We start from the raw sequence: 15,084 nt of genomic DNA, 5'->3' as shown, positions 1-15,084 counted from the left end.
CCGCCACTGCATAAAGGAATAATTATATATATATCTATGTCCTGGGGGGGCAGAGCAAATTCCCCCTCTCTCCTACCCAAAAACAGTATAGACTCTCTGTTAGTGACGAGCATAATATTTTTTCCAGGATTCGCCGCAAAAAAGACTCCAATGGGTGAAAAAATGTTCATGCGTCAAAAAAAAATTCAATGTATTTGGTGAAATTTTGCGAATTTTCGATGAAGTGAAACAAGATTCACCCATCACTATTCGCTGTAAAGATTATTCTGATGTTAATATTAGTCAAGATAATCCCTATACAAAATATACAGCAAGCACTACATTATATGAACTCCCAGTATCCAAACACTGTTGGAGGGTTCTGCCCAAACCAATGGATTAAATGGCAACAGGTTGGACATCTTTTCACTTAGGGTCTCAAACGGCAAATCCAGGCCTTGTCTTATGCATTGTCACCTCCAGTCTAACCCAGTATGGGATTTGTCCCCTGAGCAGGCAAGTGTGATGGTGGAGCTTTGAGCCCATCTCTTGTCCAACATTACTCATGGTGCTTGTTGGCAAAATGATGGAGAAGCTAAAGTCAACGACAGTCACTCACTTAATGCAACTCCTTGCCATACCGAAATCAGATTTATAACCCAGCTCCTAAAGCAACAAATGATGTTGGACTGGAAAAAGCTCAAGGCTCCAGAAATCAAATACACACCCTAGGGTGATTACGGGCTAGACAGGCCACGGCCATCGGCTCAGTGAATAGAATCCATCACAACTGCCTCCCACCCAAGTCATTGAGTTTCATGTCCTTCAGCATTTTTACAAAGAGGCTTAAGGGGTGCCTATAATGAACAATGGTGCCACACCAAGGAAGGCTGAGATTTATTATCGCTTCAATGCAAAATAAGCAATACATTGAGGCAAAGGACAGGTTACACAAGAGAAGTCGCCCATGTGTTTGCACCCATGGGTGCCGAGGCATGCTGGAGCAGCAGTAACATGACATTGAGCTCATCACATACTGTTTAGTCGGGTGGGGGTTCTCGCCACAGCGCCTGTTTGTAGTGACGAGGGTAATGGGGCACTATTATCCGTCCGGTCAGGCACAATTCCAGAGAGTTGGGCAGTTTTGTCCAGTGTAGGCAACAGCTGATCGAGTTGGTCAAAGTCATCTGCAAACTGAAAAGAGAGAGCGGCATCATTAGTAACATACAACTGCACCCTATTTATAAGTATCACTTCCCACCAGTACAGTCTCAGAACATTCCTTCTCTATATATTAGTACTTGGGTGGGAGCTGCCGTGTTGCCTCCTGAGACACAGGGAAATACTGTTGCAAAGGCTTCTGGGAATACAGGGCAAATACTTGTATCTGAGGGGCAAGTAAACAAAAAGCATTAAAGCTGAGCAGAGACTTGTGCCACACAAAGAGCTGTTTCCAACCAACAAGAAAGTCCTGGCAGAGCTGGCAGCCGGCTCAGAGGGAATGTTTTGTGATGTGCCAACTAACACGTGAGAATCGATTTATTTATTTTTATTTTTTATTTTGCGGTCAGGAACAGATTTGCATGAAAATTACTGTAAGAGAAGTGCAAGCCAAGAAGGGCAGTTTGGTTAAGGTGCGACTAAGGACAAAGCCCCCCATAATCTGCAAGAGATTGTACAAAGCATGATCATTGAATAATCACTGCATGTTAATGAGTCACAGAGACAAAGGGGAGACGCTGTGAAAAAGTTGGGGAGGTCTGGGCTGTCACTGAATGAATACTTCCCCACAGAAACTTGGAATAACTGGCGGAGTCAGTCTCAAGAATCTTCTCCATCTGGGTCATAGAGGTCACCCTACTCTAGTGCCAGTAACGGGTTTAGGCAAATTTCTGGACTTTTTTCCCCCCTCAAAGCAGAAGTAAAAGTGCAGATGGTGCCTCATTTGTTGGACACAATAACCCAATACAAGACAGGTCTGGATAATATAGATATACAGTAGAACCCCCATTTTACATTTTTCAGGGGACCAGAAATAAGTACAGAAGTAATGTAAAATCCAGGAAAATGTAAAATCAGATATGTATTATGCATAATATATAGGTGGGACCACAAAACAACAATGTAAAATGAGGGGAAACTTACTATATACAAGTAATATCCTGCAGTGTTACAGTTCCACCATGATAGCTTGAAGAGTGACATCATGGGGGCAGCCATTCAAGCACAGGATACACAGTAGATAACAGATAAGTACTACTATAGTTTATATAAACAAGCTGCTGTGTAGCCATAGGGGCAGCCATTCAAGCACAGGATACACAGTAGATAACAGATAAGTACTACTATAGTTTATATAAACAAGTTGCTGTGTAGCCATGGGGGCAGCCATTCAAGCACAGGATACACAGTAGATAACAGATAAGTACTACTATAGTTTATATAAACAAGCTGCTGTGTAGCCATGGGGGCAGCCATTCAAGCACAGGATACACAGTAGATAACAGATAAGTACTACTATAGTTTATATAAACAAGCTGCTGTGTAGCCATGGGGGCAGCCATTCAAGCACAGGATACACAGTAGATAACAGATAAGTACTACTATAGTTTATATAAACAAGCTGCTGTGTAGCCATGGGGGCAGCCATTCAAGCACAGGATACACAGTAGATAACAGATAAGTACTACTATAGTTTATATCATATTCAGGAATCAAAAATATAGCCATTTCAAATAGTGAGCATTTTAAATGCATACATTTTTTAAAAACTGGAGAAAAATAAATTGGAAAGTACCAGTTGACAAATACATGTTTTAGCAGTAGACTAACCTGGACTTGTGTCTCCATTTTAATATCCTCTTGTCCAGGCTTGATCAATTTGTTGGGAGTGGAGCTGCACTGCTCCCCCTGTTCAGCCTTCTCCAATTTTACTTTCACATCATCCAGAGTCAGAGCAGAAGAAGGTTTCACCTCCTTCTCATCCTTGTCCAACAGGTAGCGCAAGAGCTGGTGATCTTTGGAGTCCTTTTTCTTGTCGCTCTCAGACTCCATTTTGACCTCCTGCGGGTTGTTGGCTGAGCCAGTGTTTTTCTTTTCGTGATCTAGAGATAAGCTATTAATGTCTGAAGGGCTCCCTTCCTGAAGGAGCCGATGTAATATCTTGTGACGTTCCGTCAAAGAGCTGTGAGATGAAGGACACGTTCCACTTGAAGAACTTCCGCAGCTTGTGTTAGTGACAACAGGACAAGTTAAAGGGTCCCGGCAACTAGTGTCCACATCCCGCAACTGCTGCTCTGCTGTTGATGCTAAAAGCTGTACAAGTTTGTTACTGGAGGCGGCCAAAGAGGGTTTAGTTTCACCCTCCACAGCCCTCTCACTACTATTGCCATTACTATTGTCCTTCAGCTCCATTTTTACAGGCTGCATATTGAGACGCCCTGGGGAGTTCTGTGAGTTCAACTGACGCAGTACAGGGGATGTAGTGGAATATCCAACAGTTGGGTTGGGTCCTTCATTGATCCCCTGAACAGTGTTCATTGGGGTATTGGAAAAGATCCTGCCATTGTTGATGGTTGATACATTGTTTGTCATGCCGGGAGAGAGAGAAGAAAATCCTAAAGGGGTGTTAGGGTCATTCACCACAGGCATGGAATTTAAGGGAACATTTGAGAAAGGCCTGTTGTTATTGTTGTTGCAGCCACTGTTGGAGATACTTACTGGGGAGTGCATGGCAGGCACGGGGGGAGAAAAAGGATTACCTGATGCCCTAGACCGAGAAACCAGTCCTGGGCTAGCCCGTGGCCTTGGAGACATGAACTGCGGAGGACTTATTCCAGGACTGCTCATGGGGGAATTGTTGAGGTTCAGATTGTTACTGTTTTGGGGCCCAGCCTGCCCCAGATTTAAGGCAACATTGGTTCCAAATTGACTTGCAGGTGAACACCCAAAGTTTGCTTGGCTGGTGTTGGAGCTATTATGAATGCCTGTGACTTGATGCTGGTTTATACTGGAGGTGAGCATGCTGCCACTGGACGGGGAGGTTGCTGAAGAAAAGGGGATCCCTTGAGCTGGGGACATGGTGAGGTTAACTGAAGGGTTGAGGCGGGGAAGTGACATTCCTGAGTTAGTGTTTTCTTGAGTACAAAGAGAGCTTTGATCCCTGGGGGTAAAAATAGAGAAAATTCTAACAATCCATTTAGGAAATCCAAAACATAGCATTGCCAATTTACATAACTGACACTTGATTTTAGAGCCTTGTTTAATGTGCTTAAATATACTCTCGTTTTACTCTTATTAACATGTTTCCTTTGCTATAAAAATTCTAATATCTTTGAAAAGATGAAGCTTGTGGCCCAGGCTCTCTCATTCTTACCTCTCCTGTTCCTGGATGACCTTACCATTCCTGGTAAAGCTAATGCCCACTCCTGTCCTAGAATTGATTACAGCATGACATAAAACCCTGAACTCCAACAGTTTTCAGGGAGAGTGGAAGAAGATAACATAATCTCTCTCATACTGACATTTTTAGAGGGTCACCAGGAAACGTGAACGTTTTTCTTAGACAGAAATGTTGAGGCCTAAGATTCCCAGACTAGGCGTTAGAAAATGCCTGGCTTTGCGGAATATAAAAATCTGAGGGTCAAAGCAGGCCTGGGTATTTTAAGCAAATAATTAAAAGGCAGGCAAACAATGTGGGAACAAGCTCTTTCTCTCTCTCTCTCTGGTTAAACATGCTCCAATGGAAGGCATTTAAATAAGTTACAGACTTTTTCCCGTGGCCTTCTTGGCCCAATTAGTTTTCTTGCCCATTGTCTATGCCACACCCTAATATTACATCTCTGGGACTCATTTAATAAAAGACAGTGGTCTGAGTACGGAATTGATTGAAAGAATGACAGGCCATAAGATAAAATAAAACTTTGAAGGCCCCAGAGAACATAAGGAGCAAGGCACTTTAAGTATGGATTAAGGGGTTTCAGAAAATGGCTCTTTAGACATCTCCGGACACATAATTCATGGCTGTAGAGGCTATTGTTTTGTTCCCACCCAAACCATGGCCTGGCTCCTGGCCCAGAAAAATAAGAGGAGAGGAAGAGCTGCTTTCTATTACAGAGGAGATCACCTTTCAATGATATGGATTCCCATTATGTAGGGCTGAACATCTGGGCTCTGTGGATAGCAGAGTTTACACTTGGTGTGAGCACTGAGCTCCGTCCCGTCACTCAGCGTGAATTTGTACGATGGACTGCAGGCGGTTCCTCGTGTCATCACTGGTGGGAAAACCAATAAAAGAATAAAGTGTGGGGGGAATTGAATGTTTTATAAGGGAAGAACAAGGCAAGGAGAGAAAGTGGGTAATACCACTATCTCAAGTTTGAATATGCTTCATAGTTGTACATGACTATTTTACTACCTACTGGTTTATTGAGAACCATCACATCTGCTCAGCCTTTTTGGACTCTATAAATATAGAATATGGTTTCCTCTGCAGCATGGAGAGCAAGTGGGCCAAACCATTATCTAAAGTTTGAATATGCTTCCTTGTGTACATGACTATTTTACTATCTACTGGTTTATTGAGAACCATCACATCTGCTCAGCCTTTTTGGACTCTATAAATATAGAATATGGTTTCCTCTGCAGCATGGAGAGCAAGTGGGCCAAACCATTATCTAAAGTTTGAATATGCTTCATAGTTGGACATGACTATTTTACTATCTACTGGTTTATTGAGAACCATCACATCTGCTCAGCCTTTTTGGACTCTATAAATATAGAATATATTTCCTCTGCAGCATGGAGAGCAAGTGGGCCAAACCATTATCTCAAGTTTGAATATGCTTCATAGTTGTACATGACTATTTTACTATCTACTGATTTATTGTGAACCATCACATCCGCTCAGCCTTTTTGGACTCTATAAATATAGAATATGTTTCCTCTGCAGCATGGAGAGCAAGTGGGCCAAACCATTATCTGAAGTTTGAATCCACACATCATAGTTTTACATGACTATTTTACTATCTACTGATTTATTGAGAACCATATACAAATGGTGTAGGAGCTCGCACACCCTGCCCAATATGTGGTACAAAGATGCCTGGTGCACACAGGTGGAGGTTCAGCCATCTACTGGTTTATTGAGAACCATCACGTCTGCTCAGCCTTTTTGGACTCTATAAATATAGAATATGTTTCCTCTGCAGCATGGAGAGCAAGTGGGTCATACCATTATCTCAAGTTTGAATATGCTTCATAGTTGTACATGACTATTTTACTATCTACCTCGCACACCCTGCCCAATATGCGGTACAAAGATGCCTGGTGCACACAGGTGGAGGTTCAGCCACCTCCTAGCAATAGTCAGTAGAAAAACCCAATGGCACACAGGTCTGTTGAAACACTTTAAGTATTTATTACGGAGTGCAATGCAACATCTCGGGGAGTACCTACCCCTTTGTCAAGTTTTTCTACTGGATTATTGAGAACCATCACAGCTGCTCAGCCATTTTGGACTCTATAAATAAATAATATGTTTCCTCTGCAGCATGGAACTATTGAAGCAGCCTTACTTTTTCCAAAAGCCATTATTGGGCAATACAACATCACTCCTATGGGATACTGTAGGCTTTATAGGTTGTGTTAAGAATATTTAAACACAGAGGGATTAAGTGCCTTATACATGGCCACATGTTGTTGAAGATGAGATTCTCTTGTATGAGACCACCTGGAGATTCTCTATCTCCTAAAAAGGAGATAGAGAAAAATAAAGAAAAATGACTTTCCAAAAGCCATTTTTGGCCAATACAACATCACTCCTATTGGATACTGTAGGCTTTATAGGTTGTGTTAAGAATATTTAAACACAGGATTAAGTGCCTTATACATGGCCACATGTTGTTGAAGATGAGATTATCTTGTATGAGACCACCTGGAGAGTCTCTATCTCCTGAAAAGGTCTCACCTTCTTGGAACAGCTGCTTGGCATACGATGGTTCAGTGCCCTGTGCCTGAAAGAAGGCATAGATACATTTCCGCACCAGATCTTCCCAGCCTAGGCTGCCCGAGGCTCGCAGGGAACTGGTGTCAATGGAGATGATTTTTCCTGGAAGTAAAATAATAAAAAAAAACAGTAAAAATTTTTTTTATAAAAATAAAAAAGCTGCATCTTGGACACATGACAAATCTGTCTCCTTTATTTGAAGGAGTGAAAATTTGACTAATTTGGCCTCTCTGGGAATAAAGTGATTTGTTTTCATTGGGCTCTAGATGGTGGCACGTTCTCCAATCAAGTGTTTACACAACCTCTAACGTTCACTGTCAGCCCGCCAAGAGAAATACATGGAGAAAGCCAATTCACCAGCTCCTATCAGTGTTTGCATAGCTATCCTGCTTAACAGCCTCTCATAGATTGACAAATGCTGGACTGCAATAAAATAAATTGAATATTATTAATGCAGGTAAATAACGCATTATAACACAGATGGCTTCTCTCTAAGAAATGCGAGTTTTAACATTTCCGCCTTTTGCAGGGCCGGGGTTAGCACTGGTCAACCATTAACCTTCACTTGAGTTGGGCAAGGAGACCTTTCTGGGGGTGATTTTCTGAAATTGGGGAGAGTGGTACATGGATAACACTTCTGCTAAACTCCAGTTGTCAGCAATGCTGACTTAAGTCTGTGAGAGGTGATAAGTCAACCACGGCCATAATCAGGGTTGGACTGGTGGGTGCAGGGCTCACCAGGGCTGCACCCTCTAAGAGGCCCCACCGCACCCCACACCCCCCCTACAGGGGACGCCACCTTCCCCCAAGTAAATTAAACCTTTAAAATCTTAAGAGTGACTTGGATCTATTCACAATCACTTTCTCATCTTCTTCAGGTAAGATGGAAAGAATGGCAATTAAAAAGTGGGTAAAAATAACAACAGGGGAAGCTCATTAATCCTGAAATTGAAGCTTGATTTAGTTTCCGAGGGGATAGCAGGATTGTTCCCACAGCTCAAAAACATACAGGCAGGATAAATGGTTCCGGTTAAAATTGTCCCTATGTGATCCGGATCTTAGATTGTAAACTCCACTGGGGCAGGGGCTCAGGAGAATGATGTGTAATGTCTGTAAAGTGCTATATAAATTGCGGATAACAAGAAACCCCTAATCCTACATAACATAACCTTACACTCATCATTGCCACCTTACCTGTAGCGTCCTGCTTGGTGATGAACGATTCTAAAGAGGTGATGGGTGCAGGTCGAGGTAATCTCCGCGCAATGCAAATTAAACACGACTGGAAATCTGTGGTATAGAGAAGGGGAAGGGTTAATTGTAGGAGGAGACCGCTGCTAGCACTTCATTTTCTCTTGGGGCCTGTGTCGGAATGAAACAGAGTCTCAGAGTGAGCTTTTGCTGGTAACGGGAACAGCTCCACAAGCCACAAGGTGATTATTGTGTAAAGGATATAACTATAGAACAAGCTGGTAATACTACTTTTTTTTGTAAATAAAGGAACAGTAACAACAAATAATGAAAGTGTCTTATAGGAATGACAATATAATATAGTTTATATAAACAAGCTGCTGTGTAGCCATGGGGGCAGCCATTCAAGCACAGGATACACAGTAGATAACAGATAAGCACTACTATAGTTTATATAAACAAGCTGCTGTGTAGCCATGGGGGCAGCCATTCAAGCACAGGATACACAGTAGATAACAGATAAGTACTACTATAGTTTTTATAAACAAGCTGCTGTGTAGCCATGGGTCAGCCATTCAAGCACAGGATACACAGTAGATAACAGATAAGTACTACTATAGTTTATATAAACAAGCTGCTGTGTAGCCATGGGGGCAGCCCTTCAAGCACAGGATACACAGTAGATAACAGATAAGTACTACTATAGTTTATATAAAAAAGCTGCTGTGTAGCCATGGGGGCAGCCATTCAAGCACAAGATACACAGTAGATAACAGATAAGTACTACTATAGTTTATATAAACAAGCTGCTGTGTAGCCATGGGGGCAGCCATTCAAGCACAGGATACACAGTAGATAACAGATAAGTACTACTATAGATTATATAAACAAGCTGCTGTGTAGCCATGGGGGCAGCCATTCAAGCACAGGATACACAGTAGATAACAGATAAGTACTACTATAGTTTATATAAAAAAGCTGCTGTGTAGCCATGGGGGCAGCCATTCAAGCACAGGATACACAGTAGATAACAGATAAGTACTACTATAGTTTATATAAACAAGCTGCTGTGTAGCCATGGGGCAGCCATTCAAGCACAGGATACACAGTAGATAACAGATAAGTACTACTATAGTTTATATAAACAAGCTGCTGTGTAGCCATGGGGGCAGCCATTCAAGCGCAGGATACATAGTAGTTAACAGATCTGTTCTGAAGAATCCCATTGTATACTACAGAGCTTATCTATTATCTGTGGTGTGTCCTGTGCCTTTTCTCCTTTTCCATCTTGAATGGCTGAGCCCATGGCTACCCAGCAGCTTGTTATAAAATAATATTTAAAAATAATTAATATTTTCATTAATTTAAAACACTTTCATTTGTCAGTGTTACAGTTCCTTCAATACTGAACTCACCTTCTCCTTCTTCTTTGAAGGATTTCGGTTGAGACACAGTAAAGCACTGCATCACTTCGTACCGTTGCCGGGCTTCTTGGTTCTCAGCCCCTGGATCATCCGGAGGCCGAATTAGCATCCTGCAGTTTAACGTGTGGCTGTTCCTTCTGTTGGCCTCCTGGGACCAGGAACCCCCATTCACTGTTGAATAAAAAACAGAAATGCTTGTCTTTCTGTCACTAGATAGAATCACTCAAAATGTAGTACAGGTATGGGAAACCCATAATAGAGAATGCTCCTAATTACGGAAAGGCTGTTTCCCATAGACTCCATTTAATCCAAAATAAAATACTCGTTTGTACTTGGTCACAACTAAGATATAATTAATCCTTATTGGAGGCTTAACAGCCTATTGGCTTTATTTAATGTTTATATGATTTTCTAGTAGAGTTAAGGTATGAAGATCCAAATTACGGAAAGATCCATTATCCAGAAAACTGCAGGTACTGAGCATTCTAGATTAAAGGTCCCATACATGTTCTTGACCCGAAATAAAATATAATTAATCCTAATATATAATGATCCAATATATCTTATAGAGGGTCTCCTTTTGCCTAGAAGATGTATTAGAGCTCACTCAATTAAACTCACCAGACATCATGTCTCTCTACATGCAGAATTTGATTATTTCAGAAACGGTACAGAATATTTAATCGATTGTATGTAGAAAGTTTCTTATTTCAGTATGATGAAGCTTATTTTACATTTTCTTTTTCAAGATAGTTGCCCTTTAACTTTTTTTTGCCCAAGAAGATGTAGGGTGCCCTCAGGAACCAGGCCTGGGATAAACCTCTGCATTACCCACGGTGTCCTTATATAACACAGGAGGCAGAATGTAAGCAGTGAGTACAACAAGTCCTTATATAACAGAACATAAGCATTGGGGAAATGTTCCAGGAAGACAAGGAGGAGCTTTGGGGAAGTTCAATGACATTTACAGAAATGGGTAAATTAACTGATTAGTAGATTTCATCCCAATAAAGCAAAGAATCTATTTGGGACTATCAGACAAACTAAGGACCCAGCATGGGGGGGGGGGGCGGGTGCTGTTGACATTGTAGAACTGCAAGTCTCAGTATGTTTGCTGCTGTAGTACAACAGATATGAATACAACCGATTGCCTAATGCTTGGCCTATTTAACTGCCAATAGAGAGCCCCAATGTGTTCAGGCCACAATGCACCTGCTTCTACTGTACTGGAGGCTGAAATATAAAGCAAATATACTATTTACATACACAAAGATACAGGTAGGGGGAAGGATTAGGCTGCAGGACCAACACTTTGACTAGGAATAGACTCGTTAAGCACCAGGTCCATTCAGAATATACATATATATATATGGGGTTGGGTCCGTTGAAAGGCTGCTGGTTGCAATTTCCTAGTCTAGAACAGCCATAAAGCATTAACTCTCCCATTAATATGTTCTGTTGTTGGTGCTTTACCTAGAGATTTGGGGAGGAGGTTTTTCACAAACTCCTCATGGTCGCCCACGTGCAGGATACTATAGATACTGTCCTTCATCAGCTCCTCTTGTTTGTAGCCCAGGTAGTTGGTCACGTTTTCTGACACAAAGACAATTCTACCTTCCTGGTTGACGACAAAGAAGAATCCGTCGAGGGCCTGTAGAATAATAAGGTGAAAGGGAATGTTAAGATCTGGCAATATACTGTCCTATATTATCATTACCAAAGCAACAACATATTCCTCAGTGCTGTACAATGGTAGGGTATAAGCATGAACCATACAGATTACATACAAAAGCTGAACTATACAGGAGGTACATAGGGTCCTGCTCAAGAGAGCTTGAAATTTAAAGGTAAAGAGTAGTAGATTAGAGATAATAAATACTTTTATATATTCTATATGTGGAAATCAAAAAAGCAAGACATTTGAGGCCACACCCCTGAGAGGGTCACCTCCTTTTCTAAAAAAAAATACCAGCCTTATATAGCCTATATTTTTTTTATACATTTTTCCTATTAATAACATCGAGCATCATTTTTACTGGCCCGGCTGGTAAAATACCAGACATGTGACAGCCCTAGACCATGATCAACCCTGGACATGTCCAGTTAGACCAAAAATAAGCAAATATTAGGTGATGGTACCACCTTAAAGCCAATAAGACAGAGTTAGGAAAAGAACAAAATGTGTAGAGAAAAAGGGAACATCAGGAAAAATGTGGTCAGTAGAAGAAGAGTAAAGATGTGGGTAGAAAAATGTGCAAAACAGGGAAGAGAAAAAGGGACACCAGAAGAGAGAAGAACAGAGGGGAACAAGTGATGAGTAGATAAGGAGAGCAAGAGTCTTGAGCTGAGTGAAGAAGCAAGGACCTAGAAAAGGTTTGTGAATATTTGACAGATGAACAAGCTGGAGGGTAAGAAGAGTAGGAAAGACATGAAGTGAAATTAGGAAGGAGGCATTAGGCTACAGGGAAGGAAAGCAGGGGAAAGGAAGAATTAAGTTAAGAAGGAGGAAAAAACTGGCAGGAACGAAGGACGGAACAGAAGGTGGTGTGAAACAAGAACATAAGTTACTGAAGGGGGAACATTATACATAGGAGAAGAGGAAGGAACCTGTGGGCAAACCTGTGGGCAGATAGAGCAAGAAAAGAGTAGAGTGATCCTAGGTCCAATCCAGCTAGTTAGTGGTAGGGTGGGATGGACCTAGGAAGGAAGTACCAGGCTGTGGGAAGAAAGTGAAGAGTGAACCTAGGCAGGAGACATCAGCCAGTTAGAAGTTAGTGTTAGGACAGGAATGGACATAGGAAGGAAGTACCATCCTGTGGGAAAGAAGCTTTGGGAAAGAGAAGAGTGAATTCAGGATGGGGACACAAGCCAGTTAGAAGTTAGTGTTAGGACAGGAATGGACATAGGAAGGAAAAACCATCCTGTGGGAATGAAGATTTGGGAAAGAGAAGAGTGAACCTCGGCAGGAGGCACAAGCCTGTTAGAAGTTATTATTAGGATAGGAATGCACCTAGGAAGGAAGGAACATTCTGTGGGAAAGAATATTTAAGAAAGTGAAAAGTGGACCTAGGAAGGAGTGGGAAGGTAGTGTAATGAATGGGTAGAGTGGAACTAGAAAGAAAGCATTATATTGTGGCAAATTAGGTGTGCATGCAGGTAGGAGGCACATGCTAGAGAGGACTGATGGAGAATTATGAAAGTGTTGGGTTTGCCAAACCATTTATTTCCTCTATAATGTTGTCTTTACTTCACCACTAACCTCTTTTTGTAATAAAATGAGAATTTATTGTTAACAGCATACACTTCTAGGGGCATAAATGATCCAGGGAAATCCCTAAAGTATTGGCATTTGGCACTATCCACTTACAGGGCCCTAGTGCTAAATATAACAGATTTTATTTACCTTGCGGCCCTTCGCCTGTAAATGTTTAGCAATTGGGAAGTCTGCATGGCTTGATGTCCCAAAGAACACGGTCAGGAGATGTATCCTTTGAATACCTCCTAGAAATCTACCCCCAAGCCTGCTGCTCCCCAGTGCTGTTTGTAGCCCCTATCATTTGTATTTTGAAATAAAACATACATTTATGCCTATATGCCTAGAGGCTTTATGCCCCCTTTAAATATAAACATGTAAAAGTAGTAAGTATTATTCTTGTATAACACCAGCAACTATCTAGGGGATGTCAGTTGATGACATTTTGGAGAATTTTTACGGCGATCTGGGCAATTGTGCTAGTAGATTAGAGTGCCTACTACACACTTTGTAGGAACATCTCAGTCAGAAGCATAATAAAAACTTTACTGTGTTCTTTGTTATAAGCAACACTGGACACTGAGTAAAAGTAGATTCACCTTGTGCAGATGATTTTGGCCACCAAACTAATCAGAAACTCACCTGTGGGAAACTCTGGCAAGGTCCACCATAACCAAGTGCGGGCGCATCTTCTCTAGGACAATGGTGACATTTCTACATTTTATCCCTATTTAGCACAAACTGTAAAAAGCTTACAAGATGACTGGAACAGCTGTAGTTCCACAACATCAGGGTCAACGTAACGCACTTCCAAAGTGGCTTCCAAAAAAGTTATAATACAGTAGAGGACTTTAGTGTTGTCCCAAAACTTCTGTACAACTATACTCAGGTTGGTCACCTGCCTACCAACTTAGCCAGTAATGTTTTCACCTCCAACATCAAGCAGTCATTTACTATGTACAACATTTCTACTGCCAATTAATTATGGGTTAAAGGTGGCAGTTTAAGTCATCTTTTCTCACAATCCTCCGCATATGCCGCTCCTGTATTTTTCTTGGCCTGTCAGACCTGGGTTTTACAGCAACTGTGCCTGTGGCCTTCCATTTCCTCATTCCATTCCTTACAGTTGAAACTGACAGTTTAAACCTCTGAGATGCTTTTTGTAGCCTTCCCCTAAACCATGATACTGAACAATCTTTGTTTTCAGATTTTTGGAGAGTTGCTTTGAGGATCCCATGCTGTCACTCTTCAGAGGAGAGTCAAACAGAAGCACAACTTGCAATTGGTCACTTTAAATGATTGGACACACCTGCCCATGAAGTTCAAGGCTTAACCAGCTAATCCAACCAATTTGGTGTTGCCAGTAATCAGTATTGAGCAGTTACATGCATTAAATTCAAATCAAAATCAAATTAGCCAAATTACAAGGGTACCCACATTTTTGCACAACCAGTTTCTCACATTTAATTTAATTTCATACATCTGAATACTGCTTCACTAAAAATCTTTATTCAGAAAACACCCCAGTACTCAGATGTTCTTGGGAAATGAAAGACATACCACTGTTATCTTTTTTGTTGAAAGTGGAGTCAATTATCATGCAGGCTGAGAGGGGTTCCCAAACTTTTTCAAATAACTGTAGAGTCAATGGAGAGAGAATACTTCCACCCGGAATCCATTTTGCACTTTGTTTGTAGAATAAAGGTTAAGGGTTTTTTTTGGAATGGTAGTAAACCTGCACTTTCCCTTCCAGTCCTGATGGTCGCTTGTATTGTTTGGCAGCAATCCAGTCTGGCATTTAAATGGATAGAATGGTTGCTAAGTTCTTGACCCTAGAAACCAGGTATCTGATTGATTTGCTGACTGGCAGATAAATAGTAGAGAAACTAAATAACCAAAAAAGAAACATAAGCAAAAAAACCCCCACTAATAATAATAATAATCTAGCTTTACTATTGGTTTTTATAATTGGCAGGGTCACTGACGGTATGTTAAATCTGAAACTGAATAGAGGCAGAAACAACAAGAACAATGGCAGAGTTGCTTTGATAACTTGTATGTACAACATGCTACTCCTCCTGGCATCCCTCCACAGCTAGAGAGTTGGCCGACCTCAGGTTAAACATTGCCAAAATGAACCGCACCTGTACAATAAGATGTAACCGTTATTGCACAAAGTGGAAATATTTCATGTGCATTATTACCAAGAACAGTATCAATGATGTTGAAGG

At 41.3% G+C, this 15,084-nt stretch overlaps 1 protein-coding gene across 9 annotated transcripts in view; it reads right to left on the bottom strand.

Moving 5' to 3' along the window:
* ncoa1.S (nuclear receptor coactivator 1 S homeolog) overlaps window positions 1-15,084 on the bottom strand; it is a 125,013-nt gene that overhangs the window by 33,071 nt on the left and 76,858 nt on the right. For all 9 annotated transcript variants that reach the window (XM_041565116.1, XM_041565118.1, XM_041565115.1 and 6 more), the window contains exons 5-11: window positions 11,074-11,251; window positions 9,592-9,771; window positions 8,180-8,275; window positions 6,947-7,087; window positions 5,105-5,252; window positions 2,812-4,141; window positions 1,017-1,173 (exon numbers count right to left, since the gene is read on the bottom strand). In XM_041565116.1, coding sequence (XP_041421050.1) covers window positions 1,017-1,173; window positions 2,812-4,141; window positions 5,105-5,252; window positions 6,947-7,087; window positions 8,180-8,275; window positions 9,592-9,771; window positions 11,074-11,251 — 2,230 coding nt within the window. The remainder of the gene's footprint in view (window positions 1-1,016; window positions 1,174-2,811; window positions 4,142-5,104; window positions 5,253-6,946; window positions 7,088-8,179; window positions 8,276-9,591; window positions 9,772-11,073; window positions 11,252-15,084) is intronic.

The sequence above is a fragment of the Xenopus laevis genome, chromosome 5S, assembly GCF_017654675.1.
Source record: "Xenopus laevis strain J_2021 chromosome 5S, Xenopus_laevis_v10.1, whole genome shotgun sequence".
NCBI classification, from domain to species: domain Eukaryota; kingdom Metazoa; phylum Chordata; class Amphibia; order Anura; family Pipidae; genus Xenopus; species Xenopus laevis.
Note: the sequence above shows the minus strand (reverse complement) of the source record. Positions and strands in the feature narration are given on the sequence as shown.